Raw genomic sequence first — 21,826 nt, 5'->3', positions numbered from 1 at the left:
TGAAAAATATTTTATGATTCAAGGGGTGAAAAGAATTCACAAAATGAATTTAAAGAAGTAATAAGAGAAATAGAAAGTGCAATAAGTTCTTCTTTAAAAACATCCAAGACTCAAATACACGAATTTTATGACCATTTTTTGTTATTGTGAGTGTAATAATTACTTTTGTATAAGCTTTTGTAATATCTGCGAAAAATAGTCGTTCTTTAAAATTGATTCCAAGAAATATTCAAGAGATATCTTCTATGGGTAATATGAGATATGTATCATGTACGATGTCAAGGGTGCGTATCATACCGATACACGATCTTATAAACCGTCAGTATAGTGAACATTTAGCAGTAAGTGCTAGTATTCATATGTTCCATATAGATACATACGAGTAATAGGGGGATTAAATAAAAATGTATCTACGATTGAAGAAAGATTAAAAATATTTAATTTTCGTGACGAAGATTTAGTTTAGTTTTAGTGAACAACATATTATTTAGCAAATGTATAGTAATATTCTATGCCTATGATTAATTCTGACAATTATTTGTTGTACAAATGATATAAGTAAAGAAGTGCTGACATTAAATGCTTAAAATTACATTGTGTGACTTGTATGTATGTACATTTTTATTTACATTTTTCATTTTAATAATGTATACTCAAAATAGAAAAAAATCACTTTTTAAAGAAAGATCGAATCTAAATTATTTTAAAACTTTTATGTATGTAATAATGCTGAATAAAGAAAGTTAAAACTTAAAAGTATATCATTTATAAATGACTGTATAATTAACATGTACTAATGAGTACATAATTGATTAATAAATGATGTCTTTGCCTTTATTATATTACTTAATTGGTATATAAGATTGATCAATGCTTCTACAATAATACTTTCGATATCATAACTTTTTAAATTAATGCTGATATGTTTATGCTTAGATGCAATGTATTAGACAACTTGTAAAAAGTGGTTTCATATGTTTCCAGATTAGAAACATCAACTTTACTGGAAATTACTTTTTTCAGCAAATTTAAATTTAATGAAATATGAACACACAATAATTCAGTACACTGGATGGTCTCTTAAACCCCAATGAAATACATAGATAGAAAGTGAACGAAGCGCAGACGCAACTAGGGTGTTCCAAACGGGTGGTAGTACAAAGTTTACTAGTAATCAATGGCGTGACATAGCATAGCACACTTAAAACTACTTGAAGATCATTTGTATAGGTTGTATTGAATTTATATAAAAAGTAACGTCGATGTGGATATTATACTAATGTTGTGTTTCTTCATAACCAAGTAATCGAGTAACTCAAGTTATTTCTTAATAAATAATAAGAATTATATATTTTATTCAGTCTAAAAAATAACAAGCTATACTGAATGACAGTGGAATACAAATTCTCTGCTAGCTACTGCATTATTAGATTCCGTTAATAGGGCAGCCATAAAACATTTTAATCTAAAGAACTGATGGAGCAACAAAGAGTGAAACGATCGTGTGATGTAATTACAATAAAACTAAAATGACAGTGCTTGTGATATGTAATAGCCAGTTAAATGCATAGTGAACGATGGATACATCAACTTTAAGACATGTTATGATCTCCGATGAAAAATGTAAAGAAGGTATGTCAATTTCTGTGATTTGAAAAAACTCGTTTATAAAACATCATACACGTTTCTATACAATTTTACTAACTTGTATGAATCGCAAGCTTTTATGCTTTTTAAAAGATGAAAATATTTAACGTAGAACATAAAAGTTAAAAAATATTACTTACATATTTTATCAAAGTAATTGGGAAAAGTATAGAAGGTAAAATATTTTGTTCATCTTTTGTTAAACATAGAAATTTTAAAGAATTATTTATACATTATTTATGTAGATATAATTTTAATTCATAAGTCGCAAAAATTACATAAATTCTCATTATTGTTATGTCTAATAATTAATCAGTGTTTTCCCCTAAAAACGAAGAAATTGCTTCATGTATATACACAAAAATATAGATTTATAAAATAAATATTTCGTAAATGTTAAATTTATTAGTTCACAGAAAGAAATTTGTTAGATTTCTAGATCTAATATAATATAATCTATAAAAAGATCTAATATATTCCAATGTAAGTAGTATATCATATGAAATATGTGAGTATTATCTCTCATAAGTTACGTTCTATTCGTTGTCAATAGCTATTTGATATAAATTCTGGTAATAATTAATTTTAATAAGTATATATATGTATACCAATTAATATATGTATGTATGTGTATATTATAAAATTTAAATCATTTTTATTTTCTTTTGGATATTGTACTTGTTAATGAAATATTTTGCACATGTTTATAATGTTCATGCGTTTTAACAAGTTTTACATCTTTATGAAATCAAAATGTTAGTATTTTTCTTAATATATGTATTCTGCAGTAAATTGTTTATAAGCATCAGTGTATGGATGCTAAAAAGAAAAGTAACATAGATTATTATTTTTTAGATTAAATTTGGTTATAATAGCTTAAAATATCAATTATTAACTTAAAATAAATTAATAAGTGTCATTTTTAAGCAATACTTTCATTGTTTTGTGTTTCTAGATATGTTACATTTTCATTAATAAAGATTTTTTACACCTATATTATTTTTATTTCTAATTCCCTCAAAATATTAAATATATCATTATAAATAATTTACTATCTTAAACTAAGTGTACACTTATTTATAATTTTCTACTAATTGTATATGTAAAGGTTTATAAATTTAAGTATTATCATTATGATGAAGTTTAATTAAATGTGATTATTAATAAAATTCTAAAATTTTGTGAATAATAGAGTAGTTATTTTAAATAGATACAGAAGTAGAAACAGACTCCTGTTTAAAGTTGCTTTGTTAATAGTTAATTTTGTATACTACTTTGTATCTTTCAAGTACAGACGTTAGCAAATAAATTTAGGTAGTTTTACTATACATAACTATAGAAAAAAATGACCTCATCAGTCTATCTTGGGAAAACAATATATTAGCTATGTTGGAGAATATTGATATTTTAATATATAAGAGATGTTTTAGTATATAGCATAATAAGTATGCTAATCTAAGATATTAAATTTCAAAGTTTAGTAAAATAGATTTTGGAATTACAAAGACTTTGTACTAATGTTTATATTACAGTATATTACAGTACTGTGTGTACTAACATTTATACTGCAGTACTCTTTTACAACAGCAGACTTCATTAACATTTTCATACGTATATCACAAGTATTTCATATGAATTAATGTAAAATAATATTATACTTTTATATAAGTGTGATGACAACAAATGTTACATGTTTCAAAGAACAAACTTAAACATGGGTAGCAGAGGAGTCGGGGATATTCCTACAATATTTCATCCCCAGCAGACTCATACCTCAAGTATTATTCTTGGTGATAATCAGCAGAATCATGGCTCTCAAAACACTGCTGGACAAATTACTCATGACAATTCTGGTAAGTCCATATTAATTGTCTATTCAATGTACTACATATATTATATTCATACTATATTTTATGCTACTTAATACAAACACATACATTAACGCATAAAGTTTGTATTATATTATAATTTAATTTGTTAATGTTAATTTGTGTAATATGATAAGGTTAAAAAGTCAAAGAAATTTCTCTGTTATTTATATTAAACGGTAGTAGCTTTGTGTTGTGTTTTACTCTGTTATTTATATTTTATCCAATGATTAAAATCTTTTAACTCCTTGGTAATTGTGTCAATGTTTGTTTTAGGGTGCATTCCTCTTAATACTACTTTATAACTTTTATTTTTCTTTAACTGTAATGTATAGAAATATGCATTCTTCTCTTTCAAGATTAGAACAATTTTACTGTAAATTTCAGTGGTATTAGCTTGGACTCTGACATAATTATTTTTTAGTTGTTTAAAATTTTAAAGTGAAATTTTTATGTAAATATACTGATGGATATTTTGATTGAAGTTTAGTTCTTTCTGATGTAGCATGTTTTAAAGATTTTTTTGTCAATCTGACAAAGAAAGAATCTTAATCTTTTTGTAACTGCTATACTCTTTTGAAGGACTTTTATAATTATTATTTGGAATAGGGGTGACCTCATCGATTTCAATGACTTTGAATTACAATAAAGCAAAATTGAGTCAATAATCAAAGCTTTTGTATAAATTATTATTTGTTATCATCAGCTTCATTCAAGCCGTTAAATTGATAAGATGTGTTCAGTTACCTGTGTATTAGTATATTCGTTATTTTCAGTAAATATAAGATCGAGTATATCTGTTATTCAATAAATTTAAATTCCGAATGGCTAAAGCAAAGGATATTGATATATGATGTAATTAAAGATCACTAAAATTGGTCAAAATTACACTATTAGCAAAGATCAAGGCAGTAACAACACAACACTATAACAATTTAATGGAAAGCGTTAAATAGCGATCAAAAACATGCCACAACTAAGAAACGTAAAACGTAAGAAAAAATCTGCCAATCTAATAAGCTGTCAATGGACATTCAAGATACAGATAGCGGAAAATAATTAACAAATATATCTGTTTAAAACCCATACTGCCTTTATTTTAAAAAGCTAACATTAAATCACATTCTCTACACGAGACGATTTTATTGCTCGATTTTATACTATCGTGTCGACTTTTATCAAACAAAGTTACCTATACTAACATTTTCTGCGACTCCTAATTTCGCATTGGGCTCGTTCTCATGTGTCTATATCTGAAGAAAATCACAACACAATGGCTTCTCGGATTTCGCATCGGGTTCGTCCACAAAAACTAAACCCCTTTTGCGACTACCTGATTTTGCATCAGGTTTGTTTGTATTCTATAACTTCCTGAAGTCGTATCAAGTTCTTTGCCGCTTACAATAATCTTAGTGGCTCTCTAACTTCTCGTTAGGTTCATCCGTGTACCAGCTAACAGCTAACACATTTACAACCGTATTTCATAAAATACTCTTGCCGACCTCTCGCGCTTCTTGCAGCATCGGCTTGTCCGAGCACTATGGTATTATAGTGATTGTTGAGTTGAACACGTGGAATTTGGATCGATCGTTTCAGAATGTTTTAATGCGGAAATAAAATATTTACGTAAATAAATAAATAATATACGAACAAAATTTAACTAATCAAAAACAACTAAAAATGTCTCTCGGTACAATGGCTTCTAATTTCACTTTTATGCCTTTTTTACTTTTACAGCTTTCATTATATTGCGTTTTTCTAATTTGCGTCTATATATGTATACTAGATATATACTTATGTTATTCTTATGTCGACTTATGTTATTCTTGTGCGATATTGCCAATCCTTTCAATTACTTTTTCCTTAATAGTAGTGATACTAATAATGTATATGTAAGTAAGTAACAAGTAAAGTAACTTGAATTATATTATATTTAATTATATTTTTTTTTAAAGAGAATTATATTTAAATACATAGTACTACATAGTACTTTGTAAAATGTTCTATTCCATGTCTTACAAATGTCGCAGCTTGTCGTCGAATGTTTCTTTGTTTTTTCGTGTTTTTGTTTCCTACAACAAGAATCGCCGTTTGTTGCCTGTTTCAATTCGAAACGGTAAAGATTAAAGAAAAATGGGAAATATGCGGCACCACGAAGCAAGAGAAACAGATACCTATTCCTTTAGTGTATACGTGTTGTTAGTCTGAAACCGAATAGAACCCAAATATTCCTGAGATTAGGTGTCTCAGTGTGAATAAAAAGTTTCTGTAACGCACTGTTTGATTGTTGGAATTATTTTGCTACATGTAGCAACAAGAAGCAAAAAAAGCACAACTATTATATTTATTCTTTCTTTCTATACTTTATTATAATTGTCGATAAAATAATATGTAGAGGTTTATGTGTAGAGGGCGGTTGGTCGGTGAGGTTTAATGGATGAGATTGCTCGTTGTTGAAACCGTCGAATATATAATATTTAAAATGATAAATTAGTATACAGATAATGTTCGCAAAGACGTTCGTACTAACCGATTTGTTAAGACAGTGTATAAGTCGTAAAATAGGATCGCTAATGACTCGTTAATTAAATCGCGGATAATTCGTTGATAACTGGTTGATAACTGATCGACAACTGACTGTAATTCATTCCTTGCGATCGCGGCCGTTTATTTATACTGGTGGAGGGAGAACCGGAAAATTCGAATTCGTCTACATTTGACGGTTGTATGTAGCAGTGACATTCTTTTGCCCGGAGTTTATTTGTTCTTATATTACTTGTAACCTAACGGTCTTGATACTCCGAGGCAAAACAACAACAGGATTTGAATTGTTCTCTAAATCATGTGCCGCTACAAATATATATGTACATGTATTATTTTTTGTATACATATATGTATATAAATAAATATACAGGGTGGTTGGTAACTGGTGGTACAAGCGGAAAGGGGGTGATTCTACGTGAAAAAAGAAGTCGAAAATATAGAATACAAATTTTTCGTTTGAGGCTTTGTTTTCGAGAAAATCGACTTTGAATTTTCGCTCGGTACGCGTGCATTTTATCACGTCTCGTTATAACGGATCTCACTGTAGATCGTTGTCTCGATGGAAAAATTAAAAAAAAAAGAAAAAAATTTTTATTCTATATTTTCGACTTCTTTTTTCGCGTAGAATCACCCACTTTCCGCTCGTACCACCAGTTACCAACCACCCTGTATATACAGCCTGTTCGAAAATGATTTATCATGAACACTTACAGCATTATTCTATATTTCTGACACGGTAAAAATTTGCAAAAAGTAGCAGCAAAATTGACCTTAACTTTGAAATTCAATTTTATATTGTATCGTATTCTAATTATTATGAAGATAAAAGATTTTAAAGAAACAATGGGTTGCAATTCAATCGTTTTTTTAAAAAGAATTTCCAATTCTTTTCAATTCCGTTTTGGAAGGAAATGTTAAAGTTCCATTAGTTTCGGAATTCACTTTATTTATAATATGCTTACATTTTGCAGTCAGATATAGAAAAAAATAGCATCCATTATTGCATGTAGATATGCCAGATACATTATTATATATATATGTCGGAGAAGAGTCAGGGACAGGGTTGTGGGCGTTTGATAGACCTCCCTTGGAGTTGGCCATCGTTGTGTTATAACGAAGATACGGCCTGATACTACGAGTATGGACACTACCGATTCGCCATTCCTTCGAACCAGTAATGCTCGTATAGTTTCTCGAGCGTTTTATCCCAACCTAAGTGCATAATTGACTGTTGCACATAGTTAATAACGAACCACCTAAAACCTCTGGAAACAATGGCAAGCAGAGAGTTCTGCCTTTTCTCTGTATTTTGCGACGAAGAGTACCGGGCCGTAATTCATACGTATTCGCAATATCTTCCGTGAGCTCCTCGTTCTGCACTTTACTGACGATCTCAGAAATTCGGAGTTCGCGATGTTGTACCGCTAATAGCCAATCTTCGGGGATTTCGGTCGGATTGATTTCCTTCTCTACGACTTTGTTGATCGTACGGTGATCCAAGTCTACGGGGTTTCGCGAGAAGAAACCTACGTGGGCCTTTCGTTTACCTCCTTGATACATAATATCGAAAGTAAAAGTTTGTAAGTAAGCCCACCACCTATAAGCCCCGTCATTTAAATTCACCCCGTTACTAGATGCCTTCAAGGAATTACAATCAGTAACAACAAGAAATTCTCGTCCATGTAAATAGCGGCGACAATGTTTAACAGCGTGTAACAACTGCTAACGTCTCTAGTTCATATGAAAAATACCTAGATTCCGTAGGGCTAGGTCCTTTACTATAATATCCTACCACTCTATTTTCACCGTCAACCTTATGCATTAAAGTAACCCCATATACATCCAAACCAGCGTCGGTATGTAACCCTATCGAGTAATTAGGGGCAAACATCATCAACACCAAAGCATCCGTTAGGACAGAAACTAACCCTCGCCTCATCCTCTCGCGTTATCTGTCCAAGTTCGTTTTTGTTACCGGAAGTAAGTGTACATAGAGGCTTCGTTACCTATGAAAATTTAGAGACGAATTCTCGGACGTAAGGAACTAAACCCATGAACTGTCTATACTGTGCGACGGTCGTTGGTTTAGGTAAAGAACTCAAGGCCTGCATCCCGCCCGGGCTGGGGCGAACCTCTCTACCATGAATTACATGTCCCAAATAGAGTACCGATATGTTTGGGAACGAGCATTTAGAAAAATTAGAAGAAAATCCGGCGTTTACGAGTGTATTTAACGCGGTGTACAATCTTGCCAGAGCTTGATCCATGGAGTCGGCAATTACCAGAACCTCACCAAAATAAACAACAACGTACGAATGGCACGTTGGCTGCTACGCGTGTTTTCAAAGGAATCTCAAAAATGATCTCTCGTTTCGTTAGTTCGCCGCATTAAAACCACTAACTGTTGTTGAACATAACGAAGGAACGTGTGGTACAGATTATTCCTTACGTCACCAATATTAGAAAAAGGATCAAATGGTACAGAAGACCTAGCATGCGACTCCTTCTGAGGATTTCTGTGGTAAACGCCTTGATGGTTTACAAAATTGCAGCAAGGAAGAACATAAACCTTAGAACATTTAGACAAGTATTAGTCGCAAAATCATTAGGGTTGTCAAAAATGCAAAATCCTTGTTTTCGATGGAGTCAGCGCAATATCGCCGTCCGGAAAAACCGATTCCGAAAGAAACACTAGACGCGCACGCAACCATGCTATGCAAATAAAAGACGTCCAATGGGCCGAACGAAGGCACAAAAGGATTTGAAGAAAACAACAACTTATTGTGAAAATTGTCCATCGAGGGTAATCTACGCTGTATATTTCCTAGAATTAAGATGAATAGGGATTTGGAGAAACCCGCTGGCCATGTCCAGACTAATAAAATATCTCGCTTTTGCAATCTCGTGATTTGATCCGCAATAAGCGGTAAAGGACACCGATCCGCGACCGCATTTTTATTTAGTTCTCGAAAATCTACACTCAATCTACCTGAACCGTCGTTCGTCTTCGCGAGTAACATAGGACTCGCGAACGGTGAATCACTAGGCCTTATGATTTTTGGCTCTGATTAATTCGCTGATTCTCTCACGTACTATTCTGTGCTCTTCCTCGCGAAGTCTATTAGGATTCTTTGTACGGTCATGTTAGGATCAATTAATTGTACTTCCAACTGGCCTGTATTTACGCGAGTACGTAGGAAGCCCGTAACGGATGAATCTCTGAATTTTGAAAAAAGATTAATCGACTTTTATCACTACCACGTACATCAGTGTTGACTTCATTAACATCGATCTCGTTTTCCTTCCTCCAAATTTGACCTTCAATTGAAGATCAAGATCAATTTTGTACCTATTGTTTTTGTAGATCTTCGCTGCTCCAAAAGTGTAGAATAACGATATGATGCTCGTAACAAAATCATTTGCGTATGTCCCTTACATGAAATATTTTTGGAAGAACTATCTAATTTCGTGAACACAAAATTTCGTGAAAACCAACAACGATTGTCATTTAAAATTAACAAAAAATGTTTTACTCAATCACAATATAATAAATATTATAGATAGTATAATGTAAATTTTAAAGAATTTATATCTCGCGTCGCACATACTTATAATATCAAATTATAAATTCAGTGTAACTATAATAAGACTGGTTTACATGATGTTTGTTACTTGAATTGTAAGCGTCCTTGAAAAGAATTTTATTTCAATTATAATTATTTGATATAAATGTGTAGGCTGTGAACAGCAACAAGGATGTAGCGTTAGTGGTGGCTGTGGTGATTCTGTACCGAGTTGTCGTTCTTTGGAAACAACTAGAAGCGGAGTTGGTTCTGGAGGAAGTGCAGATAATCAAGGGCACAATACAAATCAAACTCAAGTTCAATCTCATGTGACAGTACCACCAGTTACTTATCAACAAAGGCCCAACTCCTTATCCACTTGTTACGCATCTTGTTGCGCCGAATCTGCAAAAAAGGTCTATTGATTTCTAATATTTATTTATTTGTCTGTAATAACAGAAGAAAACAGGAAGTGTTGGATGTATGTATATGATTGAAGCAATCTCAATCATAAAAAATGAACAAATCTTTTATGCTGCTCCTTTCAGTTTAAAAATAACAATCTATCATTTCATTTGTTTATACCATTTTCTTACAGTGGTTAAAGTCACTTTTACTATACTGTCAGAAAACTTTAGTATGGATCTTCATATAACAGAAGTTTATTCTAAAATTTTAGCTTTAGCTTATTCTTCCATAATCAATAATCATGTTAATATTATATTATATAATATTATTAATATTATATTATAATAATATTACTTTTATAGCGCTTTATATATTGTTAGAGTACAATTCCTTTGTTACTTTTTGGAAACATGTTGACTGCTTATTTATTTCTTCTATCCTGACTGATAAGCACTTTCATTCTTTTTTGTTCGTTCTCCTAGATGTTACGGAATTATAAAACTTATAAAAATGACAAAAAAATCGTTTTGATTAATTTTATACATAAATTGAACATGGATTTTTATGGCTCGTAGAATTTGAAAAATATATCTATTAATTACTTTTCACGATGTTGGTATGTTATGATTTCAGATATATTTTGGAGTGTGCGTCACAATATGTGTCACAGCAAGTTGGGTCGGTGCGACACATTGTATCAGATATTTGTATTTTTACAAATACGAAACTCCTAATTATTCATCGTTTTCTAACTCATCTATTACAGGGCGTCATCAACATGTGAGTATATCCTATCTTCAAATCTCTCTTTTTACATTTTTGAATATGGTTCATCTTAAAATAAAGTTTCTATGAAATAAATAGTAAATTAATGCATTATGATAAGCCAGAATTAGATACATTAGTAATATTAAAGGATGTGTAAGAATAGTCTGATAATGAATCCAAAACTGAGTTTCGGGACGGCACATGGTGCGTTTAGTTTAGACATGGTTTAGGCTATTCCCTCATTCTAGTAAAACAAAAGAATGAAAGTGGAAACTTGTATTTGTTTATGTCTTTATGTATTTGTATGTGTCACGACCGGCACACTTAAAATCCGATGGACTGATGATGGAGATAAAGATGTGGCAGCACTCGGCGACAATGTATATCGCCGAAGTGCCTAATGAGCCATCGATATCCCAACGGTCCTTCCGCCGAATGTTCTAGAAGAAGGCGTGTGTGGTGTCGTAATTTTTGGGGTTGGTTGATGAAATAAAATAGCTGAGTCGTAACACACCTATTAATTTTGTTTTAATTAAACTTTATTACGAATTCAGCAATCACAACGGAATACACACTGAATTAACATAAGTCACAATTCACTCCAACCACGTTATGTAAGACTTAGTTACACTGATACGTTAAGTACGCGACTGTTATAAGAGTAGAGACCGGTAAAGATATGTTGACTATTCTAAGGATACAGAATAAGTGAAGTCTTACTGACGATACTATGTCTGAGGAAAGCTAGGGGTGGGTGTGTCTAAGGACACGGGATTATCGGATTTGTTGATGACAGTTTTGGTTAAGGAAGTGAGGGCAGTAGACACCGTCTCCGATTGGATAATAAGACAGTTGGTGAACCAGGAAGGGTTCGCGAGCCGCCCTCGCGAGAAAGTTGCTAACGGAACATACCAGATGTGAAGAAAACCAACTTTCTAAGCTAACACGTGGTAGACAATAAACGCAAAGGGAAATCTAAGACAGGAAATACTCGCTTGGTCCGAAGGACCTTAACTATGAAAATGCCAAGGCCCCTGGTGGGTACTTAAGACTATTGAGGATGCGCACCAAGAATCTGCAGACATCTCGGTGCCATCCTCAGTTCGCTGTGGAGTGCCGAAGCGTGCAGACGTGTCTCCAGTGCCCAGTGTAGTCCGAAAACAACACGTGTTACCCAACCGTCGAAAGTGAACACAGCCAAGTGTTTCCTACCCTTTAGGGAGAAGAAAATCCCACGCACCTAACCCCAACCCGAATACTAGCCTCATAGCCTCACGACTAGTTATTTATTTTGAATTGACTAGCTCGATGATGTCCCAGCAATCGCGACCAGGCTCTCCGGAGCAAACTCGCAACTACCCCGTGCTACCTCCTCCGTGGCAGAAGTGTAGCAGAACTCTCCGCACCAACGACGCTAATATTACAAAGAAACGGAAAATAGAAACATCAAAACCAGACACGATCGACACCCGGAACGAACAATCAACGATACAAATAAACACCCACAACAGGTTCGCCGTATTGCAATTCACTAACGACCATGATCCATGGAAATCGCAGACCCGCCGCCAAAACAACAAGCACAGAGAATCCCCCCTCCCCCACCAATATTTGTGGATGACGTCATCGATATACAAACAATGATCAAGTCCTTAGAGAGAGATATCTCCAAGGACGACTACAACCTGAAGATTAACAACAACAAAGTAAAAATTCTGCCGACAACCCCTGACGCATACAGAAAAATTACCAAACTGCTTAAGACATTGAACGTCAACTTTCACACGTACCAACTCAAACAAGAAAGACCTTTCCGAGTGGTTCTACGCAACATCCACCACTCAGCAGACATAGACGAACTCAAATACGAACTCTCAAAACTAGGCCACGAAGTCATCAACGTAAGTAATATAAGGCATAGAGTCTCGAAAGACCCGTTATCCTTATTCTTCATAGACATAAAACAAAAGCCTAACAATAAGGAAATTCACAACATCAGTCGCCTAATGAACGCAATAGTAAAATTCGAACCATCGCTTGTGAAAAAAGAAATAGTGCAATGCAAAAGGTGCCAAAGGTACGGTCACACGCAGAAATACTGCAACCATACCTTCCGCTGCGTTAAATGTGCAGGTACTCACTCCACTGACCAGTGCGCTAAATCACCGGAAACCCCAGCGAAATGCATCCACTGTCAAGGTGACCATCCTGCCAACTATAAAGGCTGCTCAGCCTATAAAACTCTATACACAAACAGGTACCCTAAACTCAGAGCAAAAGAGGTAACCAACCAAATACCCAGCCCGCCGAAATTCACGACTACCCCAATCCCCTCAACCAACCAAACACCCAGTCTTACTAAATTCATCACCACCTCAACCTCCTATGCCCAAGCAGTACAAGGCATCCAAAATAACCCGAATAGCCAAAGGGATCTTTCCCAAAATAGTGCCCCCAACCCACCTACCACAGACAACTTCTCTAGGCTTGAAAAGCTAATAGAGAAACAATCAGAGCAAATAAATAATTTGCTATCGCTACTAACACTCATCATGGACAAATTAATACGCCCCGCCGCAAAATAAAACCAAGGCGCATAGCTCTTTGGAACGCCAACGGTCTAGCGCAACACAAACTTGAACTAGAACTCTTCCTAAAACACCAGCAAATCGACGTAATGCTCGTATCGGAAACCCACTTCACCGACAAAAACTATCTGAAAATAAATGGTTATAAATTCTACCATACCCAACACCCCAGCGGAAAGGCCCACGGTGGCACCGGAATCATAATCAAAACAAGTATTAAGCACTACGAACTTCCATCATTCCAGGAAGACTACTTCCAAGCAACAAACGTAGCAATAGAAGACTGTCATGGCGCAACCGCCACTTCAGCAGTATACTGCCCTCCCAGACACTCCATCGCCAAAGAAGACTTTGATAACTTCCTGGACACCCTGGGCAATAGATTCATAGCTGGAGGAGACTATAACGCCAAGCACACCCAATGGGGCAGCAGACTGGTTACAGCAAGAGGCAAAAACCTCTTAAACAGCATAATAACCAACAACCTCAACTACCTCACCACATACGAACCCACATACTGGCCCACTGACACCAACAAAATACCCGACCTTCTCGACTTCTTCGTAACTAAAAATATCTCATCAAGACACGTCCAAATCAACTCCTCGGCTGATCTCTCCTCCGATCATTCCCCCGTGATAGCAACAGCCAGTTCAACAATTATCGAGAATACACCTAATGGCTCCATTCACAACCAACACACCAACTGGCAGCTTTTAGAGAAGTCTTTACACACTCAACTTCAGCCTTAACTTCACTAAAAACTAAGGAAGGAATCGAAGCAGCCACGGAATACTTAAACACGAGCATAATAAACGCCATCCGCCTTTCCACACCGACAAAGACGTCTATCAGCAAACAAGAATATCCCCAATACATACTAAAAAAAAATAGCAGAAAAACGTAGACTAAGAGGAGTATGGCAGACCCATAGAACACCGGATGACAAACGCAAACTAAACAACGCAACTAGAAACCATAAAAAATTATAAAAACGACTGTTTCCAAAAATACCTCGCCAGCTTGTCCCCCACAGCCGACTCCAACTACTCACTATGGAAGGCCTCCAGGAAACTCACACGCCCCCCACAAATAATCCCACCAATCCGCCGTCCGCAAGGTGGATGGGCGCGAAGCCCTATAGAAAAAGCCGACCTGTTTGCTAAATGCTTGTCTAAAGTATTCAAACCCCATTCCCCCAAAGCTGCCGCGGACGTTACTGAATACTTGCACACCCTCTTCCAAATGTCCCCTCCTATCGAACCCTTCACTTCTGCAGAGACTATAGAAACAATCAGTCGCCTAAATTCCAAGAAAGCAGCAGGGCACGACCTAATAGGCAATAAAGCAATCAAGGAACTTCCCATAAAAGGGATAGCACTCATCACATCGATTTTTAATGCCATCCATCGCCTGGAACACTATCCTAAGGCCTGGAAAATCTCTTTGATTACCCTCATCCCTAAACCCGGTAAACCGATATACGAAACCAGCTCCTATCGCCCAATCAGTCTTTTACCTACCCTGTCCAAACTATTCGAGAAGATGCTCACGAACCGACTCCTTCCAATCCTAGAGAACTTGAAAACACTCCCAGGTCACCAATTCGGCTTCCGAAAACATCACTCAACAGTAGAGCATCATCCACCGCATAACTCATACGATCAGCCAAACACTCGAAAAGAAAAAATATTGCTCAGCGGTTTTCCTAGACATCCAACAGGCATTCGACAAAGTATGGCATGAAGGGCTACTATACAAGCTTAAAAAGATCCTACCTCACCCCTACTACTCCTTCCTAAAATCCTACCTAACCAATAGACAATTCATGGTTAAATGCCTAGACGCCACTTCCGCAACATTCCCAATAGAATTCGGCATACCCCAAGGTAGTGTCCTCGGACCCCTACTGTACTCCATCTACACTGCCGACTTACCTATATCAAACGAGATAACAATAGCGACATTTGCAGACGACACAGCGCTATTAGTTAACCACGCAGACCCGGTAATAGCCTCATCCACTCTCCAGCGAAGTCTCGACTACATGGAAAAGTGGTTTCACAAATGGGGCTTCAAAATTAACGAAAAGAAATCCTCACATGTAACCTTCACGCTCCGAAAACAAACCTGCCCCCACGTCACCATCAACAATGCAACAGTTCCTAGCAGGGACACAGTCCGATACCTGGGCATGACCCTGGACAGGAGACTAACGTGGAAGAAACACATCTCAGATAAAACGAAGTAACTAAAGGACAAACTAAAAAAATTCTATTGGCTCACGGGCCGACGCTCCAAACTAAACATACAGATTAAAATTACCCTCTACAAGACCGTAATAAAACCTGTCTGGACCTACGGAATCCAACTATGGGGAACAGCAAGTAACTCCAACATTGAAATACTCCAACGCTTTCAATCGAAAACGCTAAGATCCCTAATTAACGCACCTTGGTATGTAACCAATGAAACAATACACCGCGACCTCAAGATACCCACCGTCAAAGAGGAAATAGCAAAATATAGCGACAGATACAGCAAAAGAATCAACAAACACCGAAACCCCCTAATCACTGGACTACTCGATACGACGGACCAGATTCGCAGGCTGAAGAGGCACTACCCGCTAGACCTAAACGTTAGATTCATTTAATTATCCAAATTAAGCATATGCACTTACTTATAATACTTATAAATTATAAATTATACCTATCTATAATAAGTATTAACTTATTATAAATAATCAGCCACGTCACTGCGCCACGCCAGAAAAATTGCTGAAAATTCTCAACGCGAGAATTGATTGTAATTTCAACAAATAAATAAAAAAAAAATCTCGGTGCCATCCTGTCCGCGGTGTGTGGTCTGGTCTCTGATGTGAATTGACGTTACAGTGGCAACGGTCGCGGACGCCTAACAAACGGGAGGATAGTGGGGATATTGAGGGGTGACAAAGAAAAAAGAAACAGATCCGATCGAAAGTCAAATTGTAAGAGCTTCAGTCTTGGAAAGTTACGGCTGGAGTTCAGAACCAAATCGTAATTAGTGTAAACCAAGTGTTCAAAAATAAATTCTCTTTTTATTTTTTTTTATATTTTATTTTTCTTTACATCTGAGATTTCCTTTTTTTTATTTTACGTGACAATTGCTTAAGATGTCGAGAAACTCGGATCAATTATTATTTCTAACTACCAACTATCGACTCGAACGGGCGTCTAACGACTGACTTTCCGTCACGATGATGCTGCAGAGGAAAACTATGATGGGGTGTGTCTAAGGATACGAGATCATCGGATTCGTTGAGGAAAGTGAGGGAAATGGACGTTGCTGTTAATTAGTTAATTTCTGTGTTCGTAGTTGGAGAAGGATGCTAACCGCCCTTTAGAGAAAGTTGCTAACGGGAAGCATCGTATTTGAGAAAAGCAAATTTCCCGTATCTTCTCGTAGTAAGTGGTAGATTTAGGGACTGTTAAGACAAAGACTATTTGTTCGTCTGGAAAATCTTAGCTAAATAAATCCTAAACTTTATAGCGGGTCCTTAGGCTAGCTGAAAATATTCTGTGAGGATGTATCGACATCTAGCAATCATGTTGTCCGCAGAATAGGGTCTTTGTGTAGCGAGTCACGGGATAGAAACTGTTGGAAAGTTGTTACTGTCGAGCGCCGCTACAATTTCTTAAAACTAGTGTAAGTGAAATAACTTCCATTAACACGTTGACTGCCACGCGTGTTTTCAACGAAATCTCCGTTAGGCCACGCGTACAGCAGTACCAAGCGTTCTCCGCTAGGTGCTCCCACCGATATTTTAGTAATGCGAGTCGCTCAAGTGGTGGTCTCAAGACTGATCTTTCGTTTCATTTGTTCGCAACATTAAAACCACTAGCTGCTGTTGAATATAATGAAGGAAAGTGTGGTATAGATTATTCCGACTAAATGGTTTCTTTGCCACCACAATTAGAAAAGGAATCAAATGGTACAGAAAACTTGGCATTCAATTCCTTCTGGGAATTTCTCTTGTAAACGCTTCAACGAATTACAAAATTGCAACAAGAAAAAATATAAATATTAGAATATTTAAACAATTATTAGTTGCAAAATTATTAGGGTTGTCTGAAAATACAAAAAACCCTTGTTTTCGACGGAGTCAGCATAATATTGCCGTTTGGAAAAATGATTCCGCAAGAAGCATTAGACGCGCATGCAAACTATGTTATGCATGAAGTGTAGTTATTCGTGATACTTGTAGCTGCTGGCTGAAGATGTAGGCGTCGCTATAAGCTACTGCTGCTTTCTTCTCATTTATGTGCCATGGAAGAAAAATCGGACTACGGGCGCCGGGATTCGAACCCGGGTCCCGAACATTCGTAACCTAAGGCGCTAATACCATTGCGCTACCGTCGTCCGGTCCTAGTTAGTGTCGAGTGGTGGTATTTGCTGTTGAGTGCCGCCACAGTACCCCCTTACCAGTGATGACGTTTCTTCTTTGCGTGGTAAAGCGTCAGCCGATTGTTGTCAAGCCCGTGTAGATGTTGCGCGTTGTCTTCGATGTGGCGGTGGATACCTGTCGGTACGGTGCGGAGCGTTCCGCGTACGGTCGTAGGCCTCTGTTCCTCTTTTTAGTATGAAGTGCTGGTGGTGATGCCCATGAACTTTGCAATAGCTACATCACTCCTGGCTTGGTCATCGTTTCGTGTCCAGTCACCTGCTTGCGTGGGTCGACGGTGAGGCGTCGAGTTTTGCTGAAGAGGAAGGGTCGTTCCGTGTGCGTCGTAGCGGTAGATCCAAATTGCCACAAGTCCTAGATTCGTGATGATCGAAGTCTCGGGTAGCGCTATCACACAGTTACACTTCTTTTCGCTGTCGATCACGTCAGGGTCACCAATTTGAGGTGTAGTTGTTGTCCGTGATATTTGTAGCTGCTGGCTGAAGATGTAGACGTCGCTATAAGCTACTGCTGCTTTCTTCTCATTTATGTGCCATAGAAGAAAAGTCGGACTACGGGCGCCGGGATTCGAACCCGGGTTCCAAACGTTCGTAACCTAAGGCGCTAACACCACTGCGCTACCGTCGTCCGGTCCTAGTTAGTGTCGAGTGGTGGTATTTGCTGTTGACTGCTGCCACATGCAAATAAAAGACATCGAATGAACCGAACAAAGGCACAAAAGAATTTGAAGAAAACAACAACTTATTGTCCAAATTGTCCCGACCAACCTCAGCTATGTATAGAATGCTTTAAAGTTTTACATTATAAATAATTTTTTTAATAAACCATTTTCATATTTTTATTTTATAACAATTCAACAGTTTTATTATTATGGAATATCTTTTCAATTTGACTATTGAATTGACTATTATAAATCACAATTCACTCCAACAACTTTATGTAGAACTTAATTACACTGATGCGTATGTATAACTTAAGTACGCGACTGGTCTAAGGGTAGAAACTCGGTAAAGAGATGTTGACTATTCTAAAGATAGAGAATAAGTGAAGCTTAGTGACGATGATGTGGCGGAGGAAAGCTAGTAATGGATGTGTCTAAGGACACGAGATGAGCTGATTCGTTAAGGACAATTTTGGCTAGAAAAGTGAGGGCGATAGACATTGCTTTCGATTGGATCATAAGAAGGTTGGTGGACTAGGACGGATTTTAGCCGCTCTCGAGAGAATGTTGCTAACGGAAGATGCCGAAAGTGAGAAAAACCAAGTTTCCCGTATCTTCCCGTGGTAAACAATAAATGTAAAGGACACTTTAAATAAAAGAATCTTGTTTGGTCTGAAGGACCTTAATTATGAAAATGCCCAGATTGATGGTGGGTCCCTAAGACTATTGAGAGTACGCGCTAAGAATGCGTAGATATCTGGTTGTCATCGTACCCGCAGTGTGTGGCCTTGGTCTCTGATATGGATTGATGTCACACCGTTGTCATACGCCGCGTTCGTGGATGTCTGCTCGCGTTTCTCTGGATCCAGTTACAGGGAGAATGGCACTTATTTGCGCGGTCCGCCCTGTCTCCGGCGGGTAGAACAGTATGTCCTCGACTAGCTGTATATACCGTTCGGTAAGATTCGGTAATGCGGATAGTCTCGAACTGTGATTCCAGCATCAAGAACTGCAGTATACGGAGCGATGTACTGACCGCGTCTACGCTGTCGTTCATGTTCGTCGCTTGCTTAGCCCCGTTGGTGCTAGTCACTTCCAAGACTCTTGACTCGCGGAAACACTGTTTAAGTTGCGCTACACGTGCACCTCTTCTCACTTCTGATCACGTCGGGGTCACCAATCTGAGGTGGAGGACGTGTAGGGTGTTATTAAAGCACTCGGTGTTTAACTTCAACAATGTTTATTTAGATGACTAGTGCGCGTGGTTTTAGGTCGGAATACGTAACGTGATGCACGTCGAGCTCATGCGATGTCGATACTGATCGAACTAAACTGACTGACTGAATTGAACGAAGTGATCTGAGTGATTTGAGTGTTATGTCCCGTGGTCTGCTACACAAAGCGGACTCTGTTCCTCGGACAAGATGGCCGCTAGATGTCTAAAAATCTTTATTGCATACACTCAATAAGCTTAAGGACCCACCATACATCTCTACAGTTTTCTAGTTAAGGTCCTTCAGACTAAACAAATCTTAGAGTTATGGATCTTAGAGTAAGGACAAGTAATGATGTTATATTTAGAGTTAAGTTTAGTTTAATAAGCGATACTCAATAACAAAAGAACCGATTACATTATCGTCGTACGTCTTATTATCATACTATCCCGCTCCTCCACTCGCACTCTCTGACTTCTCGATTCACATTCTGTGACCTCTCAACTCACACTGCGCTTCTCAACTCGCATTCTGGCCGTTGTAGCATCTCTTTTGTCTTTTGCTAGGCCCACCACACACGTGTTCCGCAGACGCTCGTGGCCAGGGTCACGTAGGTCTTTTCTACGAAACTATGCACTTGAAAAGACTGAGGACACATTAATAGACTCAACAGCGCCTCGGCTCTCGCGACATTGTCCATGGTTAACTCGATGTTTCTTAGGCACTTTTCCCCGATACTACACAAATGTCTTTTTAATTTGAAGTATTCCTTAAATTTATTGTCTACTCCAGGAAAGTACGGGAAGTCTGGTTTTTCCCACATATGATGCCTCCCACTAGCAACTTTCTCTCGGGGGCGGCTAGCACACTTACCAATCTTGTAGCTAAGCTAATTAGCAGAGATGTCCGTTTCCTAACGAAAAATTGTCATCAACGAATCCGCTTATCTCGTGCCCTTAGACACACCAATTTTCTTCCGAGGCATCATCGTCACAGAAGTTTGAATTGCTTTACTTTTTTTGACCCGTCAACATCTTAATTTGCGATCACAAATCTTTGTACACGCGATACATTCGCAAACTTGTCATATTTGAAGCTGTTAGAAATAAAGTGTATATTTTAATTTGTTAACAAAGTGTTAGCATCAATTCAACCATCTCTATTATCCTAACCGAAATAGGGAATCGATCATTTCGTGGCGTTGATTAGCAAATCGTAACGGGAATTTACGATTCTCGTTGGCGCGCTTCCTTGCGATCGCGTCTCTCCGCAAACGGTCGAACATTGAGCTTCTCCGCGTTTCCTTTTTTATATGTGTCGGGGTCCTCGGAAGGGAAAGTTTTCTTCAGGGTTTATTCTTCTACGACGTCCTGGCCTCGGACGTCGTTTCGCACGCCATGCGGCTAACATATGCGCTTCCACCTTGGAACTTTTTTTACGACCATGGACCCCTATACTGCTTTCTTCCTCCATAACTACATCTGGCTAAATCTGCTCACACATTTTCTATTATATTTAGATTTTCATTCTGTCGTCGACTGCCGAAGCGTGCAGACATATGTCTAGTGCTCAGTTAAGTTTACAATACAATAAGTGACCACCTTCCGTTTAAAGTGAATTGAAACAGAAATAAAGCAAGTATTTACTAAACTTACTCGTGGAAAATCCGACACTTATAATCTTTAATCCAAATCATAGCCTCTCGACAAGTTATTTCAATTTGAATTAACTAGCTCGAAGATGGTCCAAGTAATTCGATCAGGCTCTCATGAACAAAACTATAACTGCACTGTTCTACCTCTTCTGTGACAAAAGGATAATCTGTCCCATCTTTTAAATCTCAGAAACAACAGCAAAACACGTAAGCTAGATATAGTCAAAAAAAATGTGAACACTAGTCGGAACGAATCGTCAACAAGTCATGTTACCACGTATAACAGATTCGTAATATTAGAAACTACGATTCTATGGACGTAGTTGAAACATCAACAAATCAACGTACGCAAAAAGATCCTCCTCCCCTACCAATCTTCATTGATGATGTCATCGACATACAAACAATGATAAAGTCTATCGAGAAAGATGTTAACAAAGAGGATTACAAACTTAAAATAAAAG

At 37.1% G+C, this 21,826-nt stretch overlaps 1 protein-coding gene across 5 annotated transcripts in view; it reads left to right on the top strand.

Annotated features, from left to right (window-relative positions):
• Positions 1-1,140: 1,140 nt before the first annotated feature.
• LOC126864187 (putative thiamine transporter SLC35F3) overlaps positions 1,141-21,826 on the top strand; it is a 56,163-nt gene continuing 35,477 nt past the window's right edge. For 2 of the 5 annotated variants that reach the window (XM_050615237.1, XM_050615239.1), the window contains exons 1-4: positions 1,145-1,632; positions 3,349-3,500; positions 9,797-10,038; positions 10,664-10,810. In XM_050615237.1, the coding sequence (XP_050471194.1) occupies positions 3,362-3,500; positions 9,797-10,038; positions 10,664-10,810 (528 nt within the window). In that variant the 5' untranslated portion in view covers positions 1,145-1,632; positions 3,349-3,361. Of the gene's footprint in view, positions 1,633-3,348; positions 3,501-9,796; positions 10,039-10,663; positions 10,811-21,826 lie in introns of all 5 variants that reach the window. The other 3 variants (XM_050615236.1, XM_050615240.1, XM_050615238.1) reach the window with 3 other exon arrangements.

This window comes from Bombus huntii, chromosome 3, assembly GCF_024542735.1.
Source record: "Bombus huntii isolate Logan2020A chromosome 3, iyBomHunt1.1, whole genome shotgun sequence".
In the NCBI taxonomy this organism is placed as follows: Eukaryota; Metazoa; Arthropoda; class Insecta; order Hymenoptera; family Apidae; genus Bombus; species Bombus huntii.
This window is presented reverse-complemented; position numbering and strand designations above follow the sequence as displayed.